Source organism: Nematostella vectensis, chromosome 6 (genome assembly GCF_932526225.1).
Source record: "Nematostella vectensis chromosome 6, jaNemVect1.1, whole genome shotgun sequence".
Lineage (NCBI taxonomy): Eukaryota > Metazoa > Cnidaria > Anthozoa > Actiniaria > Edwardsiidae > Nematostella > Nematostella vectensis.
In genome coordinates, this window is record NC_064039.1 from 3,619,656 (window position 1) to 3,641,803 (window position 22,148).

Genomic DNA, 22,148 nt, shown 5'->3' on the forward strand with positions numbered 1-22,148 from the left:
GAAGGAAGACCACGGGTCCATGGAAATGAGAAGTTCGTGGCCTGAAATTGGACAGGAAGAATGGGCTGGGCAACAAAATCGGCTGGGAACCCCCCCTCCCTTTCAGGACCTAGTCAACTGATCACAAGCACTCCGGTTCTGTGAATAACTTTTATGATACTTATAGTATTTATGTTATTATAGTAATTGTTATTTGTTATTTGTATAAATAATATGAAATAAAACGTGGAAATACAAACTCAAGAATATTTGATACATCTATAAATTACTCAATTAGATGGGTTATCGTGTAACGTAAAGAGAGTTAATCATAAACCAAGACGGCATAGAACTAATTTAACAATCCAGTTAAAGTTGCAAGGCTTTGTAATCGGTTTGAGGGCAGTAGAAAAGTGTAATCTGAAAAAGTGAGTTGTATGAAAAAGATGTATGAATGTCTGCCATCTTTTGGCCATCAAACCATGTTTCCTCTCTCCGCAAGGAGTAACCTCGTATCCAGGCAAACGCTGATGGTATGGGTAGTCACGTAATTTGATATTTTAAGGAATCTGGCTATATTCCCTATAGAAGTACATAGTATAAATTCAACGAAATATCCGGATTAGAAAAGTTCCAAAAACAACCTGATGAATTAAGTCGAAAACAGTTCTATACTGTCTAACTACACTCAACCATCCAAGGATTTAACAATTCGCAACTGCTAGAATTGCATGATAATTAATCTTTGCGTCAACCAGCATGTCCCTCAAAAACAATTCTTGTCAAGACACAACAAGTGTTACACGAGTGTCGAATTCTTCTAGGCGTTCCTTGCCGACCTGTGAGTGGCCAAGAACTAGCTTTTCCCCAGTGGAGTGGGAACGAGCACGTGCACAGTGATAATCCTCAGTCATTGTCAATGGAACAAAACAGGCAACATGAGAAGATCATGCCTAGCAGCTGAAAAAACAATTATATTGGCCTAGTTATAATAGACGTAGATCATCTGTATCAAAATATAAGAAACATTGCGAAATTGCCGGTCCCTACTGTTTATTTCCTAATATATTTTTAATATATTGGGAGGGGGGGGGGGGGTAATCCAGTGCCCCACCCCTTACTATGGCGCTAAAACGCCTTTAGATATTATAACGTAACAACCACATATACTTGTGTCATTGGTCCAGATGGCTAGCTTGAGTGTGTCAGACCATTAACAATAATTGCATGATTCTTAGACTATCAGACGCTTAGTGGCGTGCTCTGTCATTTTAATGGTCATTACCTGTACGATGGATATGCCAACGGCGATTGCTCCGATCAAAATCATGTGTTTATCCACAAACGTCTTCAATTCATTTACGCAGCCCTGGGGAATAGAAAACAGTAATTGGTTAATATGATCGTCTGTATGGGCAATGACAAGTACCTCCTCCCCCCGGTTTTGCCGAGCAAAAGCCCGCCCCTAAGGTTGATTTTTGATGAGGGAAACCCAACACTTCCTTCTTGCTTTTCGTGAGGGTTCTCAACACACACATTGCTTTTGCTAGGTATGGAACATGTTGTGACCCCACCTACCCCTTGTTTTCGCTAAATGTGAACCCCCTAAGGTTTTGAGAGCCACACACCCCATCCATTTCTTTGTTGTGTGATGCCCTTTGTTCCCATTGCTGTTGGCCCGGGAGGGGGGGGGGGGGGGGGGGGGGGTGGTACTCTCAAGAAAAGTAGACATGTTGATTGTCCTATCTTTTAGGGTATAAAATTTCTGCTATTCCTTAGGGGATGTTTAAGGATTTTCCCAATTCTGCTATCTCTTAGGGTTAAAAATTCCTTCTACCACACCCAATTGGCTATCTCTTAGGGGTAAGAACACTTCTGTTGACCACGCACAAAATGCCATCCAGTAGGGTTAAAATTGTTTTTTTCCGATGACAAATACCGACGTCTGTTTTTATCGTCCCCCCGAGGTTAATGGGTTATTTGTCTTGCGTACCGAGGAATAGACTTCCTTATAGGTATCATCTTTGTAGCATGTGGTCTTATTGGCATTCTCCGTACAGCAGCTAAGTGGGACAATCTTGTCTTTGTTCAGATCACGTTTCCATTTGCTGCCCAACCAATCACCAGGACGTTCCCCGCCACAGCACTTCAACTGTTGAGAGAAAGATCAGGTCAAAACGTTGACTTAAAAACAACAACCTCCTCCTCTTAAATCTTGTTCAAGTAGGGCAGGCAGCTAGCACGTGTCCAGGGGGAGTAGGTGCCGGATCCAGGAAATATCCTGGATACAGGCCCGTACCCAGGATTTTTTTGTGGGGGTGTGACATTCGAAAAAGTAGACCTAATTTTCAGAGGTGGGGGGTGGGGTTGGAGGGGTTGGGTTTTCCGATAAAAATCTGACATTACGGGGTTTTTTTTTTCGGATTTTTCTACAAAAAAGTTTGACATATAGATTTATGATATACCAGACTGAGTTATCTAGAATGCTTTTTTTTTTATCTAATTCGCTTATACTTCATTGTTTTGTCTACAAATAGAACATCTATTGCGGACTGGAAGTGGATTTTCTTCAGTTGTTGGGGGTTGGGAACGCACACCCTGCACCCCATCTGGGTACAGGCCTGGGATATTCTGTTTACAAAAAAAGGAAACGCTGAATACTGTCGCCTCAATTTTCAACAAAAAGAATGAAGACATGCGGCTCATACTTTACATACTGACTCTAAACTTTTTGACCTGTTCACACATACAGGTGTAAGTAGGTCTGAATCTGAGCCAAATACTTTGCATGTTTTTAAAAAAGGACACCGACACACACACACACACACACACTGATTCTAACTAGTATAAAATGATAGCCATTGATTTCTCCTGTGTCCTCTACTTCAAAACATACATTTTCTTACCCAAGGGCCATTTTTTTAAATAACTTACTTGAATCTGTAAATTGTTGATGTGTGACTCCACTTCTGAGTCATAGCCATACGTATTCCGGATTTGTTCATCTAAGTTTATCTTGATTTCTTCTTGGACCTGATGCCAGAGTAAGGAGAATTTCAAATAGAGTTCAAATAAGTTAACTTGTCTAGAAAGGGATAGGAGTATGGTCAGCAAATATTTTAACCACTAAGTAAATGCAAGGGTGTTACCAAAGAAATTACAATCCTAAATTGAAGATTTTTCTAGTTTTCTAGACCTCTATTAATTCATGACCTCCAGCTCCAGACACCATGAAGGATATCAAACCTTTAAAAGTTATACACCCTATGGGGTAGGAGAAGCATATTTAACTGAGGGGGAGTCACAACCAGATTCCATCATGTTTAATTGTTTTGTGTGAGACTTGTTAGAGTAGCGGCCTTCACCTTGTCCCGATAAATAAACCCAAGAATTCCAGCAACTATCTCAGCACAGAAGATGATCAGCAACAGAGCAAAAAACTGTAAAAGAGAGTAAAAAGAGAACCAATCAACTAACATATTGACATAATTGTTGAAGTTGCAGGCTTGTTTTTCAGTTATTCACGAGATACATTATAGCTATATATCCAGGATATACAAACAGGGTAGGTGGGGGGGGGGGGGGGGGGGGGGAATTCACATACACACACACACACAAATCTGAATCCTATTCTAGACTTTAAGTGTGAGGTGCAAGTTACAGGAGTCATTGGGAGCCCTTATAGTACAGTAGCTGGCATGCATAGGACATATACATGGCAAGACAAAGAACACTACCACTGAGAACAATCATGAACAATGGGTTCTGGATATAATGCGCACCCTGTTTTTCGAGGTCATTTTGGGAGTAAAAAAGTGCACATTATATGCAGGTAAATAGAGATGGTAACCCTTACTGTAGCAAGTATGCACTGGCTTTCTCTAGGGGAGATATACTTTAGGGGTAGCCATGGGGAAATCTAAGACTTGCTGAGGCACCAAGACCCGCGTTTCAGAAACCAAGCCAGAGACTTTTGTCAAATTTCAGAATCGGAGCCCAAGCTTTTCAGGTCTTTTAAACCCGAGTGCAAGCTTGCAGTTCAATAAAGCTTCAAGCGTGAGACAACGTTGAAGTTGTTATTGTTTAGAGAATCGTTTCTCTAGACAATCACGATACAAACGAAATGTCAAATGTTTTGTTCTATGTTGTGAGTCTGATTGGCTTACATATCAATCAGTCTGGTCCAGGTCACACACAAATCCAGGCCCGAACTAAAACAACTAACAACATAAAACAGATCGTGTTTAACAAAATTCAAGAACGTGCTAGAAAAAAATAAGGCTTTGAGACCCACAAAATTTTGAAAAATCAGGATGTCGGGACTTGCATAAAAAACACTGAGATTCCAAGACTTTGCAAAATTTTGGTGAGACATTCGAAATTTCAAAGTACCCATTGCTACCCATTGTTAATTTGAATCCTTACTATAGCAAACATGGAGTGGCTTTTCCTAAGGAAGAGTCATTACATACATGCTTGGCAGGGCAGGTGATATAGGAGTTGATTGAAACCCTTACTGTAGCAAGCACGCAGCAGATTTCGCTAGTTGAGAGTCATAAGGGCAAGTTATATAGGAGTTGATTAGAACCCTTACTGTAGCAAGCATGCAGCAGATTTCGCTAGTTGAGAGTCAATATATAAAAGGGCAAGTTATATAGGAGTTGATTGAAACCCTTACTGTAGCAAGCATGCAGCGGCTCTCCTTTACTGCTCCACAACAGCCAAAGAAACCAACAAAGGTGACGAATGCACCTGCCCCAATCATGGTCCATGCTGGTATGGAGTAGCCACTGCTGCCGAGGAATGAGTCAAACTGGCCAGCATCTACCTTGGTCCATATTCCAATCCCAAGAACTGCTAGTCCAGACAGCTGGCAATAGAGAACAAAGCACAATATCAAAGGCATTCACACATTGAAGCCACACTAAGACTGATTCCCCTCCAGGATAACAATAGAAATTTCAGGATTTTAAACCTGCATCCTACTTTTTGTTAGTTTTCAACTTGGTTTTTGCTCCAAGAAAAAATATGAAATTTTGAACAGGCCCTAACAGGGATTTTCCTTGGGGGGGGGGGGGGGGGGGGGGGAGGGAGGCAAAATACGGAGTGAACCTAATTTTTCTAGAGGAGGGGGTTAGTTTTCTGAAAGAACAAAAAGGGACTTTTTATGGCATTGCAGTACCTCCACGGTATGTATCAAAAAAGTTTTACCTTTTAGATTTATGACATACCTGAGTGATCTAGAATTCCTTTTCAATCTACAAAGTAATTCCCTGATGCTTTATAGTTTTGTCTACAACTGCCACATCCATTGAGAACCAGAAGATGACTTTACGCCATTGTAGAGGGGGTGCAAATGCCCCCCCCCCTGGGAACAGGCCTGTTGAAGGCTTCGAAGCACTTATTCACACAAATGAGAAAAACCCTCAGAAAATATGGAGATTATTTCAGAGGCCTTTAATTCTGGTTAATGCTTGATATCCTTCTATGTTTTAGTTGCTTTAGAACAAAAAATAGGGGTGTAGCCAGGATTTTTAACAGGAGGGGCCCAAAAAGGCCCATTTTAGACATTTTCTCCTGTATTTTAAAATAATGTCTCATACATATACTTTATTTTTGGCTGCTGGAAGGGGGGCTCCTGGAAAGAAAGTATAATAACTGGATAAAGGAGGCTTTCTTGAAATCTTGAAGCCCCACCCTTTTGGAATTTGTAGTCTCTGGTCTAAAACTAGTCAAGTTAAATTGTCTTAGGGTACCTTAAGCCCTCTCCCCAGAGGTAATAACACGTCATCTCTGCAATGGTCAGGTGACAACATACAAATACCAAAGCGATTACACTTTTTGATAAGATGAATAACTGGATGATCTTGGGATTTGAAATGCTAAGCTACAATCATATAAACCAAACATATCTGATCAAAGTGAGAAAGCAAGATTTGCTTCTGATAATAAAATTGAGTATCAAAAACCGCAATAAATTCACATTATCTTTTATATATGGTTAAGAGAAAGATAGTGCTTTGCAAAGTCAATGAGAGATGTATCAACTCTTAATTAAAATTTGAATAATTGCGTAAGACATGCATATTAATGAAAAAATGTAAAGCATTCATAGATATTTGACAAGTCGGGCAAAAAAATGATTAAATTTGACCTCCGTCATCCATAAACATAAAGCAAAGGTTTATTATCCCCAAAAGAAAGAAAAATAAAAAAATAAATAAATGTTTCTTGACTTTTGTTCGTGTTATTTAAAATTCCAAATTTCATTAGGATGATGATTTCTTGACATATTTATACGAACCGGAAAATAGAGATTCAATAGGTATTATCATAACCTCTAAATGCCGAGGCTCGCTAATATTTGAACGATAAAAAATATAGAAAACTGACTTGCGAAAGAGCCTAAAGCAATCACATCAAACTAATAATGATTTCTTATTACAAGGACTTAACCGTCAATAACAAGGCTACTGTGTAGTGGTTCAGTTTGTGGTTAATTGTCTTCCTTTATCAGCTAAAACATCATTTTACACCTTGTCAGTATTATAAACTAAAAACTCACGTAATCTTTACAAAAATACTCTAAAACATTCGAATAAAATTAAGGTATTCTCGTGTGTGGGTGAAAGTTCTATCATGAAGGTATTTTATGCAAATAAAACAAAAAAATTCACAAATAATTTCTTTTGTGGAATAAAATAATCCACATTACTTTGTTCTTAGTCACCGCACTATAATTAAAATGTAGGATTTTGACTTTAAAAGACACAAAGACATTATTCTTTAGAGAAATTGAAGGAGCTACTGTTAATTCTTCTATTCAATTAACACAATGTTCGGTGTTCATTATGAAAGCATTTCTGGGACCTATTTCTTCTGCATGTAACACTCACAGTACAAAAGATTTAGGTGGTGCGAAATAATTTAGGAAATCAACCAGCCCGATATAAATAAAACAAATAATCAAAATTGCATCTAATCCTTTGGACGTTATAAGAAAAGCTACTGACATCTTTTATATCCGCATAGGAAATCAATATTATACAGACTAAAGGAGAGTGCAGATAATAAACTTGCGATGATTATGAAACTCGGATGTGACTGTCAGTGCTTCAAGCAAAGCTTTTAGTAGCGATATGGAATCAAACCGACCATAGTCTGCAAGTAGTATGCGTATCGTACGTTACTATGACCACATTATTTGTTCTCAAAATAATATACTGACAACATAAAAATGTTACAAGAGCTATCTGAATTATAAACGGCTATGGTTGCAAACATTGCGTAAGCTCTTATGCCCCTGAGAACAGACGGAGAATCAATTCGGGAGGGCTGTAAAACGATTGTTTGAGGTCGCAGTCAAATGTACACAATAACACAAACATAACAGAATGTTCTGGCTATGTATTTACTCTAATGAGGAAGTCAGCATAGCCTACTATAAGTATGTTATAGTTTCGATTTGCGTTCCAACTGTTGCGCTGAAATAGCTAGTGCTATAAGCTAGAATCATCTTAAAAAACAACGCAAATAACATGACACACATCTTCTATTACTACTACGCTATACGCGCGCTTATGCACTAGAATTACACGCTCGAGTAAGCTAAACATCAGTCGTCGCAGTATCTAGGTTTACTACTGTTTGGAAACACTCAATATGTACTCACCCAGAAAAAAAAGTTAAATACAAACAGCAGATATTTCATGCACTTGATCCCGCACATTTTGAGTCACTCAGGAGCAGCCGAGAGTAGTCCAGTCTTTGTGCTTTCCTGTGTTGTAAGCGCAGCGGTCGATTTCTTCTCGGTTACATCTGTTGACAAACGCTACAGTCTAACTCTCCCTGTGTTAGCGGGAGCCAGCGCCTTCTCGTATCAAAACCCTTGTTAGGCAGGTTGCTGTGTGATTCTTTCACGTGATTGGTCGCTTGGTACTCCTTTATCAACGATTCACCACTGAAGTGTTTTGCTCGCTTTTGGCAGGCGAAAGACGGAATCGTGTTGTTATGGTGATGATTGACAAGTAAGAAGTGATCTGCATATCACAAGCCAGCTGTATTGTCTCACGCAGGGGCTATTATTCTAAAAACCTCAAAATTACCCTTCATAAAGAGATGGGTGTCTTTCTAAATGAATGGAATTGCTTGGTGTATCACTTGGGGAAGGACAAAAATTATATCACGATTGTATTTATTTATTTATTTTTTATTTTCCATTTTGTAGGCCAAATTTTCGTATTTAATATTATGAGACATTTTCAGGGCAGACTGAACAAGGTGAATCGTTTCAAGCTTATTTACATCAGAATATTGGCGCGAAACGCAAAAACCGAGTCTGTCCTTGAGGAGTCTTATTAAAGACAAAAATTTGGCAAAGTCGAATACCAATTTTTTGTGCATTGTAAGATTGTATTCATGATGCCCTTTTAAAAGCCTCGCCTCGTCACTTGTCAATGGAGAGAAACCTTAATTATGCAGGGAGGAATATTTAAAAATGAATTGGCTTTTACAAATGTTTGCATTCCTGCGCGGTGTGTCGCTTTTTCACGAAAATACTCAGAATATTTAAGAAAATAGTCATCGTGGCATATACCCTGGGTACCAGAGGCTCCGAGTTTCGCGGCGAGAACGATTTGAGCGAAGCTTGGAGCCTCTGGTACCCGAGGAAGTGACTTAAGATCGCCGTTTTTGATAAAACATACAGTGTAATTTGATTTTGCTTTGTCAAATGTCATTTAACAGCAACATCATACTGAATTGTATTATTGAATTGATGTATCAAAGTCCCATCAAGGGTCATTAAATTCCCACAAAAGTCCTCCAGCCGTAACAAGCTTGATACAAAATTGATACGTAAAACATCTCGCAATAACAAGAACGATATACTTTCAGACCAACATACGATTTTCGCCCCAATACCCCGGCTAACTGGGGACCATAATTGATGAGGAAGGACGGGAGGCAAAAACAAACTTCTCTGTTCGTCCTGCAAGTAGCAAACAGACAACGAAGTAGCAATAGGGGGCGCCAGCAGTCTCGGGTAATGCACTCGGTTCCATTCTCACGCGATCAACCCGACCCGAATTAGACACTTTTAGACTTTAGACAGGTTGCTGTGTAATCTCTCCTTCGAGAGATTGTTCGCTTGAAACTTATTTATCAAAGTTCACCACTGAAGTGCTGGGGAGTGCTATGCTTGCTTCGTCACGACGAAAGACGGAATCGTGTTGCTATAGTGATGATTGACGTGTAAGAATTAGGAATCTGTCGGGCTGGACTGCGCTGAAAGGCGCGTAAGAGAATGGGCGTACCACCCTCTCCTGGAAATCAACCGACGAGGCTGCAAAAGGGGCGTGAATAAACAAGCCTGTCACAAAGTTATCAAAGCGCTCAGTTGGTCAATAACTTAAGACACGTTCGAGGCTTTGTACATGGAAAGAACTTACTTTGAAGCTGTGAGATGTAAGATTAATTAAAGATGGGGTAAATGTGGGATGATATGGTATTTCGATGTATCCTTAGACTATTCTCCCTCTAATAAAGCACTTTTCAGCATACCCTACCATATATACGTCTTCAATGCCTTACAAACCGAAGGACGGACTTTAAAAGTTTTATTTTTGTTATTTTGCGATTTATCTCTCACTTTACGAAATTCAGCTTTACTCCTATTTCTCAGTAGTATTTGCGTTGTGTTGCTTAGAAAACATAGACGCAATAAAGTAAATATTATTGTTTGTGACTATCGAGCATCGCGTACATCGTGACGTATGATGGAATTCTCCCGATTATCCAACCATAGCGTCACGATAATAGTCTCGGTTTGTGTAATAAATAGCAAGCTGCAAAACACCTGCCAATTACCCTGGCAACCGGGCAAATGCAAAACAGAGGTATTATAAGTACTGAAAACTGAAGAGACTTCTTGCAAAACAGTGCTATCAACATTTAAGTGAGAGCGAGTGGGTTTAAGGATCTTAAGAGTGAGTATGTGACTGTTTAGTGTTTCACCCCTTTTAGATATTATATAGTCCTTAACACTTCTTTGACTATGGATAATCCCTCCTCCGACACTTCAACATTAACTTGAACTTATAATTCTATATATTATAAATCTGCTAGAGTAATATAACTCCGTTTGTCATTGACGAGGCGATGTAAAATACATGTGCTTTATTTTATCTCTACTATGCCCTTATTGAAATGCTATGGATAGTACACACGAGTCAACAAGCACGGGTGAATACTTTGTGGCATTTAAACATGAACATGTTTTTTTTTTATCATTGTAGGGATAACCTTAAGATGACAAAGTACACGGAAGCTCCGCCAGCGATCAAATGGGTCGTGATCACCATACATTTCATATTTCTTGTAAGTACCACGAAAAACATTAACTTAACAGAATATGGATCTAATGAAGGTCCCATTAACTATTCCTCTTTTTGTGTGTAAATTTTCGGCTGTTTGTAAAACGTAACAGCTCATCACGCTAATGAAATTGTTTCATGTTTTCCAGTGGCAAACATAAAAACTGAACGATGTGAGAAATTTGATTGTTTTATTTTAGACGAGGATGTTCTACGGAGACGAACTTTAACCGTATTTGAAAAAAAATTAAACAACATAAATTGTTGAAATGAAGATAGAAGTCAAACTTTTCCGTAACCTTGGCGACAAAATCACGTATGGACATAAACGAGGTGCTATATACACCTTTTAAGTGTATTAAAATACACTATTAAGATACTTTTAAGTAGGAGAAATACCAAGACTATCAAACCCAAAAAAAAAGAAACAACCATGAATTCAACTATGTTTGTCGAGCTGTTTTCCTATGCCTAGCAACAACTGACGCGACCTCACATTGAGTTAGTCTCCTTTTGCATTCACTTTCACAGATCTTTGGGATTATTCTGATTTCCGTTGGAGCCTGGGTCGAGATCCATGCGGGCCCGCACTCGGACATATCAGCGTTCAATGTTTTGGCGGGAAATCGTGTGCTCATGTTCACTGGATGTGTGCTTGCGTTGGTCTCACTCGCCGGCATTGTCGCCGCAACCATAAACAGCAAAGTCTTTCTTATCATTGTAAGTGTGTGCAAAAGAATTGTGTTCAATTGTTTCTGTTTTTTTATTTCTCATATTGAGACCTCATATCATTTTGAAATAGAAATGTGCATCCTCTATATCGTTTTCTTGAGCATCATATAACTAAAGATGGTGTACAAGCTTTTTATTTATTCTTTCTTCTTGTTTATAGATGTATTGTTTTTTCAGGTATTCGTTCTTCTTGTGATCACGTTAAGTTTCGAAATCGCAGGGATAATAGTAGCATGGGATAACCAAGCAAAGGTAACGTAAATCCCACGCTAGCCAAATACTGCGTTTATACGCCAACAGGCGAAACACGAAACACGGCCAAATACTGCGTTTATACGCCAACAGGCGAAACACGATACACGGCGAAATACTGCGTTTATACGCGAACAGGCGAAACACGGCGAAATACTGCGTATATACGCGAATAGGCGAAACACGAAACACGGCGAAATACTACGTTTATACGCGAATAGGCGAAACACGAAACACGGCGAAATACTGCGTTTATACGCGAATAGGCGAAACACGACATGCTGTCATGTTTATACTGCGACGCGCGCTAGCGTGGCCACCTTGACAAAGCTAAAAAAATAGCATGCGAGCCTCATTATTTTGATGAACTTTAAAACTAGGGAGACTCCGCCGTGCTATGTCGCACGAAGCATTTTTTTCACCATGTTGGTTGGCTACTGACATTGATGCGAATCAGATAGCACGTTTCTCGCATTCTTATTGGCTCACTGTCAAGGTGGCCACGGTAGCGTGCGTTGCATTATAGCCTGCGTAGCAAGGTCAAAGGGTTGGGGAAGAAGAGAGACAGAGACGAGGCGAGCGCGGGGTCTTTTCCTCGTCTTCCCAGCCCTTTGCGCTTGCTACGCTTGCAAGTTGCATTGCAAAATAATCTTTCATGGGTAAGACTTGTTTTCCAAACTGCCACTTACTCTCTTAATTAGTGAAACTGGGACACTGATAGCCAGGATACTCGTTTTGAAAAATTAAGGCTTTAGTCGATTTAGTTTAGAGTTTGACAAGAAATTAGTTCTTAGGAATATTTTGTTTTTCAATAGATTAACAGAAGCATTCTTGCGGATTTAAAGAATCGGATCAAGAACTTCCCTGGGCCTGGTACAAGAGTGGTTGATAGCATCCAGGAAAGAGTAAGTGGAATGATGTCTCAGGATTTACCCTGATAAAAAACTAACACTAACACTAACTTTCAGGAAGGGGGGGGGGATTGCAGGGTTTTCAAGATTTTTGCCTAAAAATTTCGGGGCTTTAAATGGCCTTTCCAAGGACTTTTGAAAAGTGAATTAAACATTCATTTGTGAATGTTTAATATGGGGGCAACTCAAAACATGCACTCAACGTCTCATAAACATTTCTTCTGGATGCTGTTTTCTATGAGTTGCCATTTATTTGGTGGATTTTTATTCAACATTCGCTTCCAGTCCTAGAGAGAACATTTCAAATTTGGAAAGTCCATGACTTTCCAGATTTTTAAGGACCCTGTGAATCCTGAGTGTCTGCCAGCAAATACAAAAATGTGATGGAAACCGTTTTACTTATAAGAGGGGTGTAAGACCGAAAAACGTTTTCATGTGTTGCACTTTCTCCTTAACGCTCACCATGATTTTGAAATCAAAATCATGGTGAATTAAGAAATAACTTTTACTCAACCCCGTATAGGAGGGAGGGGTTTCAGCTACTGACCTACTTTGCAGTTTCCACAGCATACGTTTTGAGCAGTCAGATCTGGTTTGAATACAGTAGGCCTGCAAACATTTCTTTCTCCAACAGAATAAAACATACTTTTTTATTCATGTACTGTTATATTTTAGTTACAATGCTGTGGTGCCGACAGTGGTCCTAATGACTGGATGAACAATAAGCACTTCGTACAATCAGTCTCAGTTCCGGACTCCTGCTGTAAACAAGAGTACAGGGAAAAGGACTGCGGACTTGGACAGATTATTGCCAACACCAGAATACACACAGAGGTAAACACACAATTATTTGGAGGAACATATACTGTATAAGCATATTTTTTTTAGGAACAAGCAAGAAAATACAATCTCCATCCTTGTTCAATTTCCATCAAATTAAAATAACATAGGATAGAATGTGAACTGAATTCTTATACAATCCAAAAACGCCTCCACTTTATCACGATGTCCTGGAGTCCTGACTATGTGTAAGGGGAGAGGGGGAGAGGAGGATTCATAGTCATAGACATCATATATGAAAAGTCTCTGATTTGATGATTGTCCAGGAAGGAGAATGGAGGGTGGAAAGAGCATGCACTGTCCCCACCCCAACACAGCTAGCTGCCTACTGACCCAGAGTTCCTGGAATGTAGTGTCTGCTACAGGTAGTTTCTGGAAAATATTGCTGACTACAGATTTATGTTTTTTCCATCCTAGCCATGTGCATCAAAATACAAAAACATGTTAGATGATAAAGTGGATGCAATAGCTGGCTTTGGATTGGCTGTACTTATATTACAGGTGAGGATTTCATTCCATGTTATGTGAACTGCACCATGACTTAAAATTTTCTCTTGTGTACACCAGACATGTACAAATATTGATATCTCTTTTATCAACTCTATCCTAGTGTAAATACCTGTGAATTCACAAACGATTCTTTTGTTTAGAAAATCTCTGGGAATGGTTCTTACATCGGAATAAAGCCCTTTTATCTTCCATTTTTTTATAAATGTCACTAAAAACTATTGCCCATATTTAGAAAAGGTGAATAACCCATTCCCAGAAAAATCTGTTTCATTTTAAAAATAACAGCTTCTGTCAAGTTAAATGATATCATAACAGTTATAATTTTTATTTATTTTTTTAGGTTTTGACAATGCCTCTCACATTGCTAATGTTTTGCAAGATAAAAGAGATAGAGTAAGAATGGTGACGCAATCTGCTGCAGAATCGGTGCATACAGACCCATTCCAGGGTAATAATGGGACCTTGTGGGGCCACCTTATTTGGGCATAGCCTCTGTGTGAAAACACAGCGCACACTTTTCAAGAGGATTGCAGTATTTGTGTACGCATTAATGTAAGTAAAATGTTTGGTAAAGACTTAAAAGAGAGCTGTTTATGAATTTCAAATGGGGAAATAAGGATTACGACAGTAGGGTTTAATCAGATCTCTTTTTTAAAAAAAAGAAGAAACCTGCTATAATTATGATGTCAAAAAAGCATTACAGCTCTGTATGTATGTAAGAACAAAATGTACATCTTACAATGACAATTAAAGTACTTTTTATCATGGATGTATGTAATTATGTTAACTGTACAAAAATATGGATTCATATATAATGTGCAATAAATACAATAGATCTGATTATAATAAAAACAATTTAGATATAATGTCAGTCTCAATCGGCATTTTCATGGGCTACACATACTTTTCCACACATACTCCCCATTTCATGATACATTTTCAGTTATGAAGAAATGCCTTCTTATGATATGCTAGAAAATGGTTTTGGTACATAAGATGGCCAAAATGTTTAAAATACACAAGGTAAACAAACAAATACAAGATAATACTGGTTCTTGATGAGAAAGTCTACTTTTCCTTTTATTGAGAAGACTTCTTAATTGCAGACAAAGGAGGGATTGAAATTTGGTAGACCACCAGAATAGACATGATGAGGTAGCTAGAACTCCCTGTAAAAGTTATATTTTTCCTCTACATTATCTACTCACAGGTCAATGAGAGAAACTTCTCTTTTCTCAGATAGTACTCATTTAATCTAGTAATGGCATACCTGAAAAAATGAGAAGAACAGTGAATACCTTACTCTGCTCAATTTTCACACATACTAATTCCTTGTTTTTTGTGATTTAAAAAAAATGTGAATTTTAAGTCTTGTTAAAAATAAAGACAGTAATTTTTAATCTCGCAAAATTAAATAGATAAAGAAAAGTTTATTAGAAATATATCTGATTGAGAACATATAACGATACTTCATAATGGCTCAAAAGCTCAAGAACACTTATACACATTACTGTAAACGACAATCTGTTTCAATATATTGGTCTTGTTTCAGTTGTTGGTTGACAATATTTTTTTTATTAAAAACAAAAAGTCAAATTTTAATTTCACGATTTCAAAATTAAAGACTGTGCTAAGAAAATTTTCTTGAAATTTAAGTCTCACGAAAAAAAAAAATTAGGTATTTAAAAAATGAAAATGAAAAACAGGAAATTATAATAAAAGTGTTTGGAAATATGACCTGTATTTGTATTTTTTTATACTTACTCCAGAAAATCAAAGTCTATTTCAGAGTAGTGTGCTTGAACAAGACCCCACACACCCCAGAAGAAATGTGCTGCCTAAAAATAGCAGAATAGAAGCACAAGAAGTTGGCATACAGTATAACAGTTGGAGGGTCAAGACCATTTTCAATATTGCTTTTTTTATGGATTAAAGACAGTGTTATTGATAGGAAGAGGGTAGGGGTGGAGATTGAGATGGGGACGTAGTAGGTATGGGGACAAAGAAGGGACTAGGGACGGGAGCAGAGGAGAGGGTAGGGATAGGGATGGGGATAAAGGAGATGGGGTAGGGATGGGAAAGAGAAGGGGATGCGGATAGCATACCTGTCAACCTCCAAAAATCTCAAGGCTTGAGAATTTTTTTGGGGGGAGGGGTGGGTTATATTAATTTGTTTGTATAATGTTGTCGTTTTGAGGGACTGGTACGGAGGACTCTTAGTTTTTTTTCAGATACTTTCTCTTTTGACAAAAGATGGTCACAGTCACTGTTTTTCTCTTCTGATTGCAAGTCATAATGTTTACGAAGCCTGCGGTACGGTAACCTAAAAAATTACAAGAATCATGTAGTTTTTCCAAATAAGCAATACAACATTAGTTTCCTATGGAAGTAACCGCGATTGGCAAAAACGACAATTCTTGGCTGAATTTTCTTGATATGCGTTTGGCGTATAGAAAGCTTTCGCGAACAAATCCACTTATAGATCTCACGAGGGTGTAAGATAAATTATGCTGCACAAGGGAATTATTTTCTAAATATTTTTAAAGAAAATAAGCAAAATGACTATTTTCTATAGAGTAATTTTTCGGAAGCGATAAAAATCGCTAAAAAGCGGGAGATTTTGTGCTCAACGCGGGAGAGCGGGAGAAGGGGTCCAAAATCTTGAGACTCCTGCCTAATGCGGGAGAGTTGACAGGTATGGCGGATAGGGACAGAGAAGGGGGTAAAGTAGCAATGGGGACAGAGATGGAGGTAGGCAAAGGAAGGAGACAGGGGTAGTGTTAAGGATGGGAATGAGGGCAAGATTAAGGAAAAGGGGAAGGTCAAGGAAAAGGGACAGAATATTGATAGGTATTGAGTGGTGGGGAGAATGGTTGCCGTATGGGGACAAGATGGAGGGCTGGGTATTACACAATACTCTCGAAATGCTTCTTACCAATGCAAACTGATTCACATGCACATACAACTTCTCAATTTCTTTACTGCTGGGGTTAACATCTTTTTCTCCTGAAGTATGAACAGATATACCTTTATCAATAACACCATTAAGTCTGGCAGCAGTTTTACCCTAACAACTCATGGGGAAAATACCTCAAACAAATACTCTTCAAAGAGGTACTACATTTCCTCTGATTTAATGGTACTAGGTATTGCCGTTTGTCTAGACTGCACACTTTATGGTTATTAACTTATTTTGATGGTTTTCTGGTTTTTGGTGTTTTTCTGTGTGGTTCCTGTGTGGTTTTGTGGTTTTTGCCACCCCATTAGGCCCCCCTCTATATATTATCTCTCATGTGCATGTTTGTGTTACAGATGTTATAGGACAAACGTACTTGAAGTTAGTCCCATAAATGTGAGCCCAAATGATGGTGAGCTTCGGGACTACTATTCATCATACTTAAAAGGAAGGGGAAAACTGCTAGTTACAAAAAAAATAATAATTGTCATAACCCCAAGCCAACTGTTGCCTTGAAGCTTCAAGAGCAAAAAAGACTAATGTTCTCTACAATACAGTCTACTTTTGATTACCTTGTAATTCCATTGCCCTTTTCAAGTAGCTCTCCAAGAATTTAACCTGATGGTCTTTCTGGGGGTAGAGACTATAATCAACTTCATCAACACCTAACACAAGAAAAAAGAACAAAAAGCATGTACGATATTTATGAGATTTTTATAATCAAACCCAAGAGAACAAATATAAATGAAGCCAAACTTTGGTGATTGCAACTTTAAGAAAAAATATTTTTGGCCCAGACATATCCCTTGTAACATGGACCAATATGGGACTTGCGCTAAGAGATCATGTGACTATTTGGGTGGCAAACTAGAGCGCGCAGCCTTTTAGCGGCAAAATAACAGCAAAAGAAAAGCAACTTATTCAGCGCTTACGAAAAAAAATTCTTTTTTTCAGATAGAGTTTTATTCCATTTAAAGATTTTTTTTTTCGTCGTTCTCTTGTGTGACGGGTGCAGTCATTTCTGACTTTTTTGTTTGATCATTTTGTTTTTAATTTGCCACCGAAAAAGGTCACGTGATCTCTTAGCGCAAGTTCCCTATTGTTACAACTTTTTGACGTCCTACCTGCATATTCACAGAAGTGATTTGCAATATCATATGCTATCGGGTTAGGGTTGGCATACTCAAAGTCAATAGTGCATACTGAATCTGAAAGACATTTTATTAGTAAACATGTACAGGGTGGGCTACAAATTCTTCTGCATTTTCTGGAAGTCTTTCTCAGGGCTTTCATTAACTTTCAGAGTAGGTGGTGGAGATTGATAAGTAGGGGGTGGAAATTATTTTATCTTTTTAGCTCAAGACTTTTTTTTAAAAAAATAGCTGGCGCTTCCGCCGGCCATGGGGGCCTGATGAAACCCCTGCTTTCTGATTTTTGTCTTTGTCTCACAAATGAATGTGAAAAAAACTCTTAGCCCCTACTTATATTTTTGGCCAATCTAGGGTTGAAGTTGGGCTCAGTTTTTTTTTTCAAATTTAGAAATGATGTTACTAATTTTTACAGGCAAGCTGCAAAAAAAATGAGGTGGTCTAACTTATGCAGACCACCTCATTTTTCTGCAGCTCGCCTATAAAAAGGAGACAAGGAACATCACAGGGTTCAAGTGATTTATTTAAACTTTTTAAAGTGCCTAAAACACAAATCTATTGTTTGTGTATTGTTTGTTTTAAACATTGGGTTACTAGATATATTATGCTAAACTGTAATTATTGGTGAGATGTTTTTTCACATTTTTACCTACCCTTGTCTTTGTTGTAAATAATGTTCTTGCAAAGTAGATCATTATGGGCAAAAACTATTGCACTTTCAAGCTTATCTAACTTGCTATTTAGTAGTTTGACCTCCTCAAGCAGATGGGCCTTACTTCCAAGCACTTCCTTAAATCTGAAACAGGGAATTTGCTTAGCCAAAAACAGTACTTTTATCAAAGAGAGATAACTATGTCTTTAGATAAGCATATTTGAGACAACCTATACAACTATATTAATTCACAGGTCACCCCCACAGCACATTAAATAACTTTATTTTCCTAAAAAAAATATGGTTTCTCACGATTGACCATACCAAGACGTTTTTTCCAATGCAAATACTATAATAATGAATTATAGTGGTCACCAATACAAGTTAGCCAATTAGAAAAGGGAAACAAATTGCAGTTTTGATTTACACGAACGTCATAAATTAGCAGGGTTCTGTCACGCTCTAATGAGCAATTTGGCATTTCTTTATATCGCCAGTTGGCTAGTGAAGTTTATGTCAATCAGATAGTCTTTCTTGCATCCAAGGCAATATTTTCTTTCTGTAACGTTCCTCCCCCTGCCACCCTCCCCCCCCCCCCTCAATATTTTGAGGCCTGCTACAACTCTGAGTGTTCAAGAGATCCACTTAAAACACTAGTATATTGTTGTGTATAAAGTGATTATCATACGATAAACCAAAATTTTAAATAAACATTTTTATAAGACTTCTTATTTGAGCTATGGCAAAAGGACGCCCTCCTCCCCTACTTTGCTCTGCTCAGATGGGGCGAACGTGGAGTTTGTTTGCGTACCTGTTCTCTTTGGCTGCGTGTGGGAACTTGTCCGGTATGATACTGAAGAAATGGAGGATTGCTTTATACCAACTTGGCTGTGGATTTTCTTCCTGTAGTTTGATTGCGTGCAGATCTGCCACATGTTTTGCAATCAAGGAAGAAATGTGGGGGTCACATACGGTCTTCGTGCACATCACACTCCCAACCATGAAACCGTAGCAGAAACCATTTTCAAAAGTTGCATAAACAGGCGGGGCATATCCTAACGGATTTAAAATGCTGTAGGTTGCAATTTCCTTCTTTCTGTCTATGAAGAGCTCAGTTTTATTGCCGTAAATGCGAAAGAGTAAGATTTCTTGATCCGATCCACCGGTCGGTCGACACCCGACTAGCTTGTTACTGATGCCTTCAGTGAATTCGAAGAATTCGAGATTTTCCGGGTCCAACTCTGGTTTGATTTCCTTAATAACAGCTTTGATGGAAGTATTAGGGTCATCAGGGTCTAGCCTGTGTTGTATATGAGGGACACTCATTTTCGGTGCGAATGCTCCAAAATTGGAAGGATAGGTGCAAAGTGCAAATGTTGAATGAAGTTGTTGAGAAATAAACACGTACGTCACGCAAGATACCACAGGAGCCCCAAGCCCTTAGTAGGTAATCTGTTGGGAACTGGCAGCCACTTTTTCTGAGCGGATGTGTGTTTTTTTTTCTTTTTTACTTGAACACACAGTTTACATGGTACCTAAATATGTGTCAAGCATTACATGTATAAACCAATTGCTTGATAAAAGACAATATTAGACATTTTAAACCATTTTACTTTCAGGGACGGCAGAAGGGGAGGGGCAGGGGGGGTGCCAGCCCCCCCTGAAACCACCTCTCCCCCTGAAACTACTACCCACACCCCCGGGACCACTTCATCGCCTGACTTTTTTTTTTGTCAAAGCAAACAACTCCCCAAAATTGGCAAGTATGCAAGCCATTCAGGAACCTTATTTCTTTGTGCAAGAACTAAGCATTACACGATATAAAATCAAATATAAAAGGAAATAAATGAAAATATGTAAATAAAAGGAATAAATAAAAATATTCCCCAAATGGCAGCCGTGTCCCTAAAAGGCAGAAAAAGGAGGCTTTAGTCAAGCTCAAACCCAAGGTGTGACCGGGGCAGGTTAGGGAATGAAGAGGGGTATAAATCACCCAAATTCAAGGAAAATATGGTTCACAAACAGATGGCTGCTCGATATTGTGAGTAGACAATTGGCAACCAACAATTACATTAGTTTGAAGACTAATAATTATATTCATAACACAGTAGGCTTATTTCAACAGCATTAAATCTTTTTTATCATAAAAAAATATATTTTTTTGTTGTTGTTAATAGTGAATGCCTCCTCCCCTTCCCAAAAAGGACAAAAAACACATGAGTTTTAATTAAGCTTATCTGATAAAGTTAGATTTTGGCTTTATCTTGTTATTGATAGCACTTGTACTTCTTGATCCCTTGCAGACAGAGTGTTTTGAGAAGACTACAATAGGGCCCAGGGAACATTTCAAATGCTGTAATTTAATTAGTGTTTTCATATCAGTGACACTTATTTCCTCCTATGTTACTAGCTCAATAGTGAAACTAAGAAGACAAAACAAACATTTGATTATATTTCCTATTCCAAAGCAAATAAAATATATAGCTTATGTAACATATTTTAGGTAATCTGGTTCAGAAGTCATAAATATATTGCAAATTTTGGTGCCATATTTCTTATCTGCTTAAACTCTATAAATGTTGTGTTCCAGTGAATTTTGTATGCAAATTTGAAAAATGTTATTACAATTTTGAGCATACATATAACAAATTGGATTTCATAATATATACTTGATTCTACTTTTTCCACTTTATATTTCCACTATAGCATACAGAAAGATAATTATGAGAGATATTCAAATTTAATAAAAAAGCAAGTAAGAACAATTACATCCTATGAATAGTGGAGTGATCTTGCAAGGTTTTTAGATTCCCTAAATTGTTCCACCAGTGGAACAGATGATCCTTTCCAATTAACTTGAACCATGGTGTCACTTTTACTTTGTCATCTTGTTTTGAGTCAGAAAGTAATCGGCGGACTTGCCCTTGACTCATGTATTCACACAGCTGTACTTCATTCAAGTTTGGGGCAAGTGTAACGTCTTTCTGTATGAAAAGAACATAGTCAATCTCATGTTCGCCCCAGATCTTGTCGGAAGATGCTTTGTAATGGATACGGGTGAGAAATTGAAAATCGTCAAGGATCACTTCTTTCTGGGGTATCCCAAGCTCGTATTCTAATCTCCTTCTAGCAGCTCTTTTCACACCTAAGCATTCGTTTTCTTCCATTTCTGATTCTACGTAAAGGGGATGACTGCAACACGAATTTGTGAATAAACCAGCGAATGTTATTTTCGTGTCGGCTCGCTGCTGAATGAGCAGATCTCCCTTGGAATTGAATAAGAAAACGCTGAACGCCCTATGCAGCAATCCCTGCTCGACGATGTTTTCCTTGAGGTGGCATTCTCGCTTGGTCGCACACCCTTGAACGTTGTCATCTGTATCGACTAAAATACATTGTTCTTCTAGTAGTCTTCGTTGGGTTGCATCGAGATCACCTTCATGTGCCATGAGTCGATGGCAGCACAAGCTGAAACTTCTGGAAAGCAGAGAGGAGATGTGCCTTCTTCGCCTACCGGCGATAATAGCTGCTGACGGGGCTCGCATGGATTGATTTTGATGATTATTTACTCAAAAGATAAACTTTTGCAAACATGAGCTGTTGATAAAAGGCTTGGTGCCTCAGCTATAGCTATTACCACAGGAAAACCACATACGCGAAAGTGCGTCTAAAAACATGAACATGAACGATTTATGGCTATTTTATATATATGTTTAGCAATGTATTCTTCTGATAAAAAATAAGTTGTCTGACTTTGAAATTTTCGTCAGATTCATTTTAACCTTTTGGAGTCTC

General features: G+C 38.3%; 4 protein-coding genes across 8 annotated transcripts; 1 reads left to right on the forward strand and 3 right to left on the reverse strand.

Moving 5' to 3' along the window:
• Positions 1-136: 136 nt before the first annotated feature.
• Positions 137-7,991, reverse strand: LOC5507357 (CD151 antigen). Its single transcript, XM_048729664.1, has 7 exons — positions 7,652-7,991; positions 4,658-4,849; positions 3,345-3,419; positions 2,914-3,012; positions 1,973-2,131; positions 1,265-1,348; positions 137-939 (listed from the first exon to the last, which is right to left on the reverse strand). Exons 1-7 carry the CDS (start codon positions 7,706-7,708, stop codon positions 886-888), a joined length of 720 nt encoding a protein of 239 aa, XP_048585621.1. The 5' UTR covers positions 7,709-7,991; the 3' UTR covers positions 137-885.
• Positions 7,992-9,847: 1,856 nt separating this feature from the next.
• LOC5507358 (tetraspanin-8) lies at positions 9,848-14,463 on the forward strand. 4 transcript variants are annotated; one of them, XM_048729660.1, is made up of 8 exons: positions 9,848-9,965; positions 10,275-10,356; positions 10,884-11,072; positions 11,262-11,336; positions 12,152-12,241; positions 12,923-13,081; positions 13,505-13,588; positions 13,938-14,463. In XM_048729660.1, exons 2-8 carry the CDS (start codon positions 10,288-10,290, stop codon positions 13,992-13,994), a joined length of 723 nt encoding a protein of 240 aa, XP_048585617.1. In that variant the 5' UTR covers positions 9,848-9,965; positions 10,275-10,287; the 3' UTR covers positions 13,995-14,463. The 4 variants fall into 4 exon arrangements, with proteins under 4 accessions (XP_048585617.1, XP_048585620.1, XP_048585619.1 ...); XM_048729663.1 differs by having other exon boundaries at positions 12,923-13,102; positions 13,531-13,588; positions 13,938-14,010; XM_048729661.1 differs by having other exon boundaries at positions 9,881-9,969.
• On the reverse strand, positions 14,398-19,755 carry LOC5507359 (probable ethanolamine kinase). 2 transcript variants are annotated; one of them, XM_032375994.2, is made up of 7 exons: positions 19,165-19,755; positions 18,355-18,497; positions 17,678-17,761; positions 17,126-17,218; positions 16,533-16,624; positions 15,362-15,435; positions 14,398-14,867 (listed from the first exon to the last, which is right to left on the reverse strand). In XM_032375994.2, exons 1-7 carry the CDS (start codon positions 19,677-19,679, stop codon positions 14,798-14,800), a joined length of 1,071 nt encoding a protein of 356 aa, XP_032231885.2. In that variant the 5' UTR covers positions 19,680-19,755; the 3' UTR covers positions 14,398-14,797. The 2 variants fall into 2 exon arrangements, with proteins under 2 accessions (XP_032231885.2, XP_001628002.2); XM_001627952.3 differs by having other exon boundaries at positions 16,533-16,603; positions 19,165-19,754.
• Positions 19,756-20,570: 815 nt separating this feature from the next.
• LOC5507342 (isopentenyl-diphosphate Delta-isomerase 1) lies at positions 20,571-21,975 on the reverse strand. The gene has a single exon (XM_001627953.3). It carries the CDS (start codon positions 21,896-21,898, stop codon positions 21,119-21,121), a length of 780 nt encoding a protein of 259 aa, XP_001628003.3. The 5' UTR covers positions 21,899-21,975; the 3' UTR covers positions 20,571-21,118.
• Between the last annotated feature and the right edge of the window lie 173 nt (positions 21,976-22,148).

What these genes read in the sequence shown, in the direction of transcription:
- LOC5507357 (XM_048729664.1), bottom strand. Translation starts at nt 7,708, where the DNA reads ATGTGCGGGATCAAGTGCATGAAATATCTGCTGTTTGTATTTAACTTT. An exon ending in TATTTAACTTTTTTTTCTGG is followed by an intron (nt 4,850 to 7,651) that starts GTGAGTACATAT and finishes CTCTATTGCCAG; the next exon opens with CTGTCTGGACTAGCAGTTCT. An exon ending in TTGGCATATCCATCGTACAG is followed by an intron (nt 940 to 1,264) that starts GTAATGACCATT and finishes TTGTTTTTTCAG; the next exon opens with CTGCTAGGCATGATCTTCTC.
- LOC5507358 (XM_048729660.1), top strand. Translation starts at nt 10,288, where the DNA reads ATGACAAAGTACACGGAAGCTCCGCCAGCGATCAAATGGGTCGTGATC. An exon ending in GCAAAGTCTTTCTTATCATT is followed by an intron (nt 11,073 to 11,261) that starts GTAAGTGTGTGC and finishes TTGTTTTTTCAG; the next exon opens with GTATTCGTTCTTCTTGTGAT. An exon ending in CATGGGATAACCAAGCAAAG is followed by an intron (nt 11,337 to 12,151) that starts GTAACGTAAATC and finishes GTTTTTCAATAG; the next exon opens with ATTAACAGAAGCATTCTTGC.
- LOC5507359 (XM_032375994.2), bottom strand. Translation starts at nt 19,679, where the DNA reads ATGAGTGTCCCTCATATACAACACAGGCTAGACCCTGATGACCCTAAT. An exon ending in CACGCAGCCAAAGAGAACAG is followed by an intron (nt 18,498 to 19,164) that starts GTACGCAAACAA and finishes TCCCTGTTTCAG; the next exon opens with ATTTAAGGAAGTGCTTGGAA. An exon ending in ATGTGAATCAGTTTGCATTG is followed by an intron (nt 15,436 to 16,532) that starts GTAAGAAGCATT and finishes TGCTATTTTTAG; the next exon opens with GCAGCACATTTCTTCTGGGG.
- LOC5507342 (XM_001627953.3), bottom strand. Translation starts at nt 21,898, where the DNA reads ATGCGAGCCCCGTCAGCAGCTATTATCGCCGGTAGGCGAAGAAGGCAC.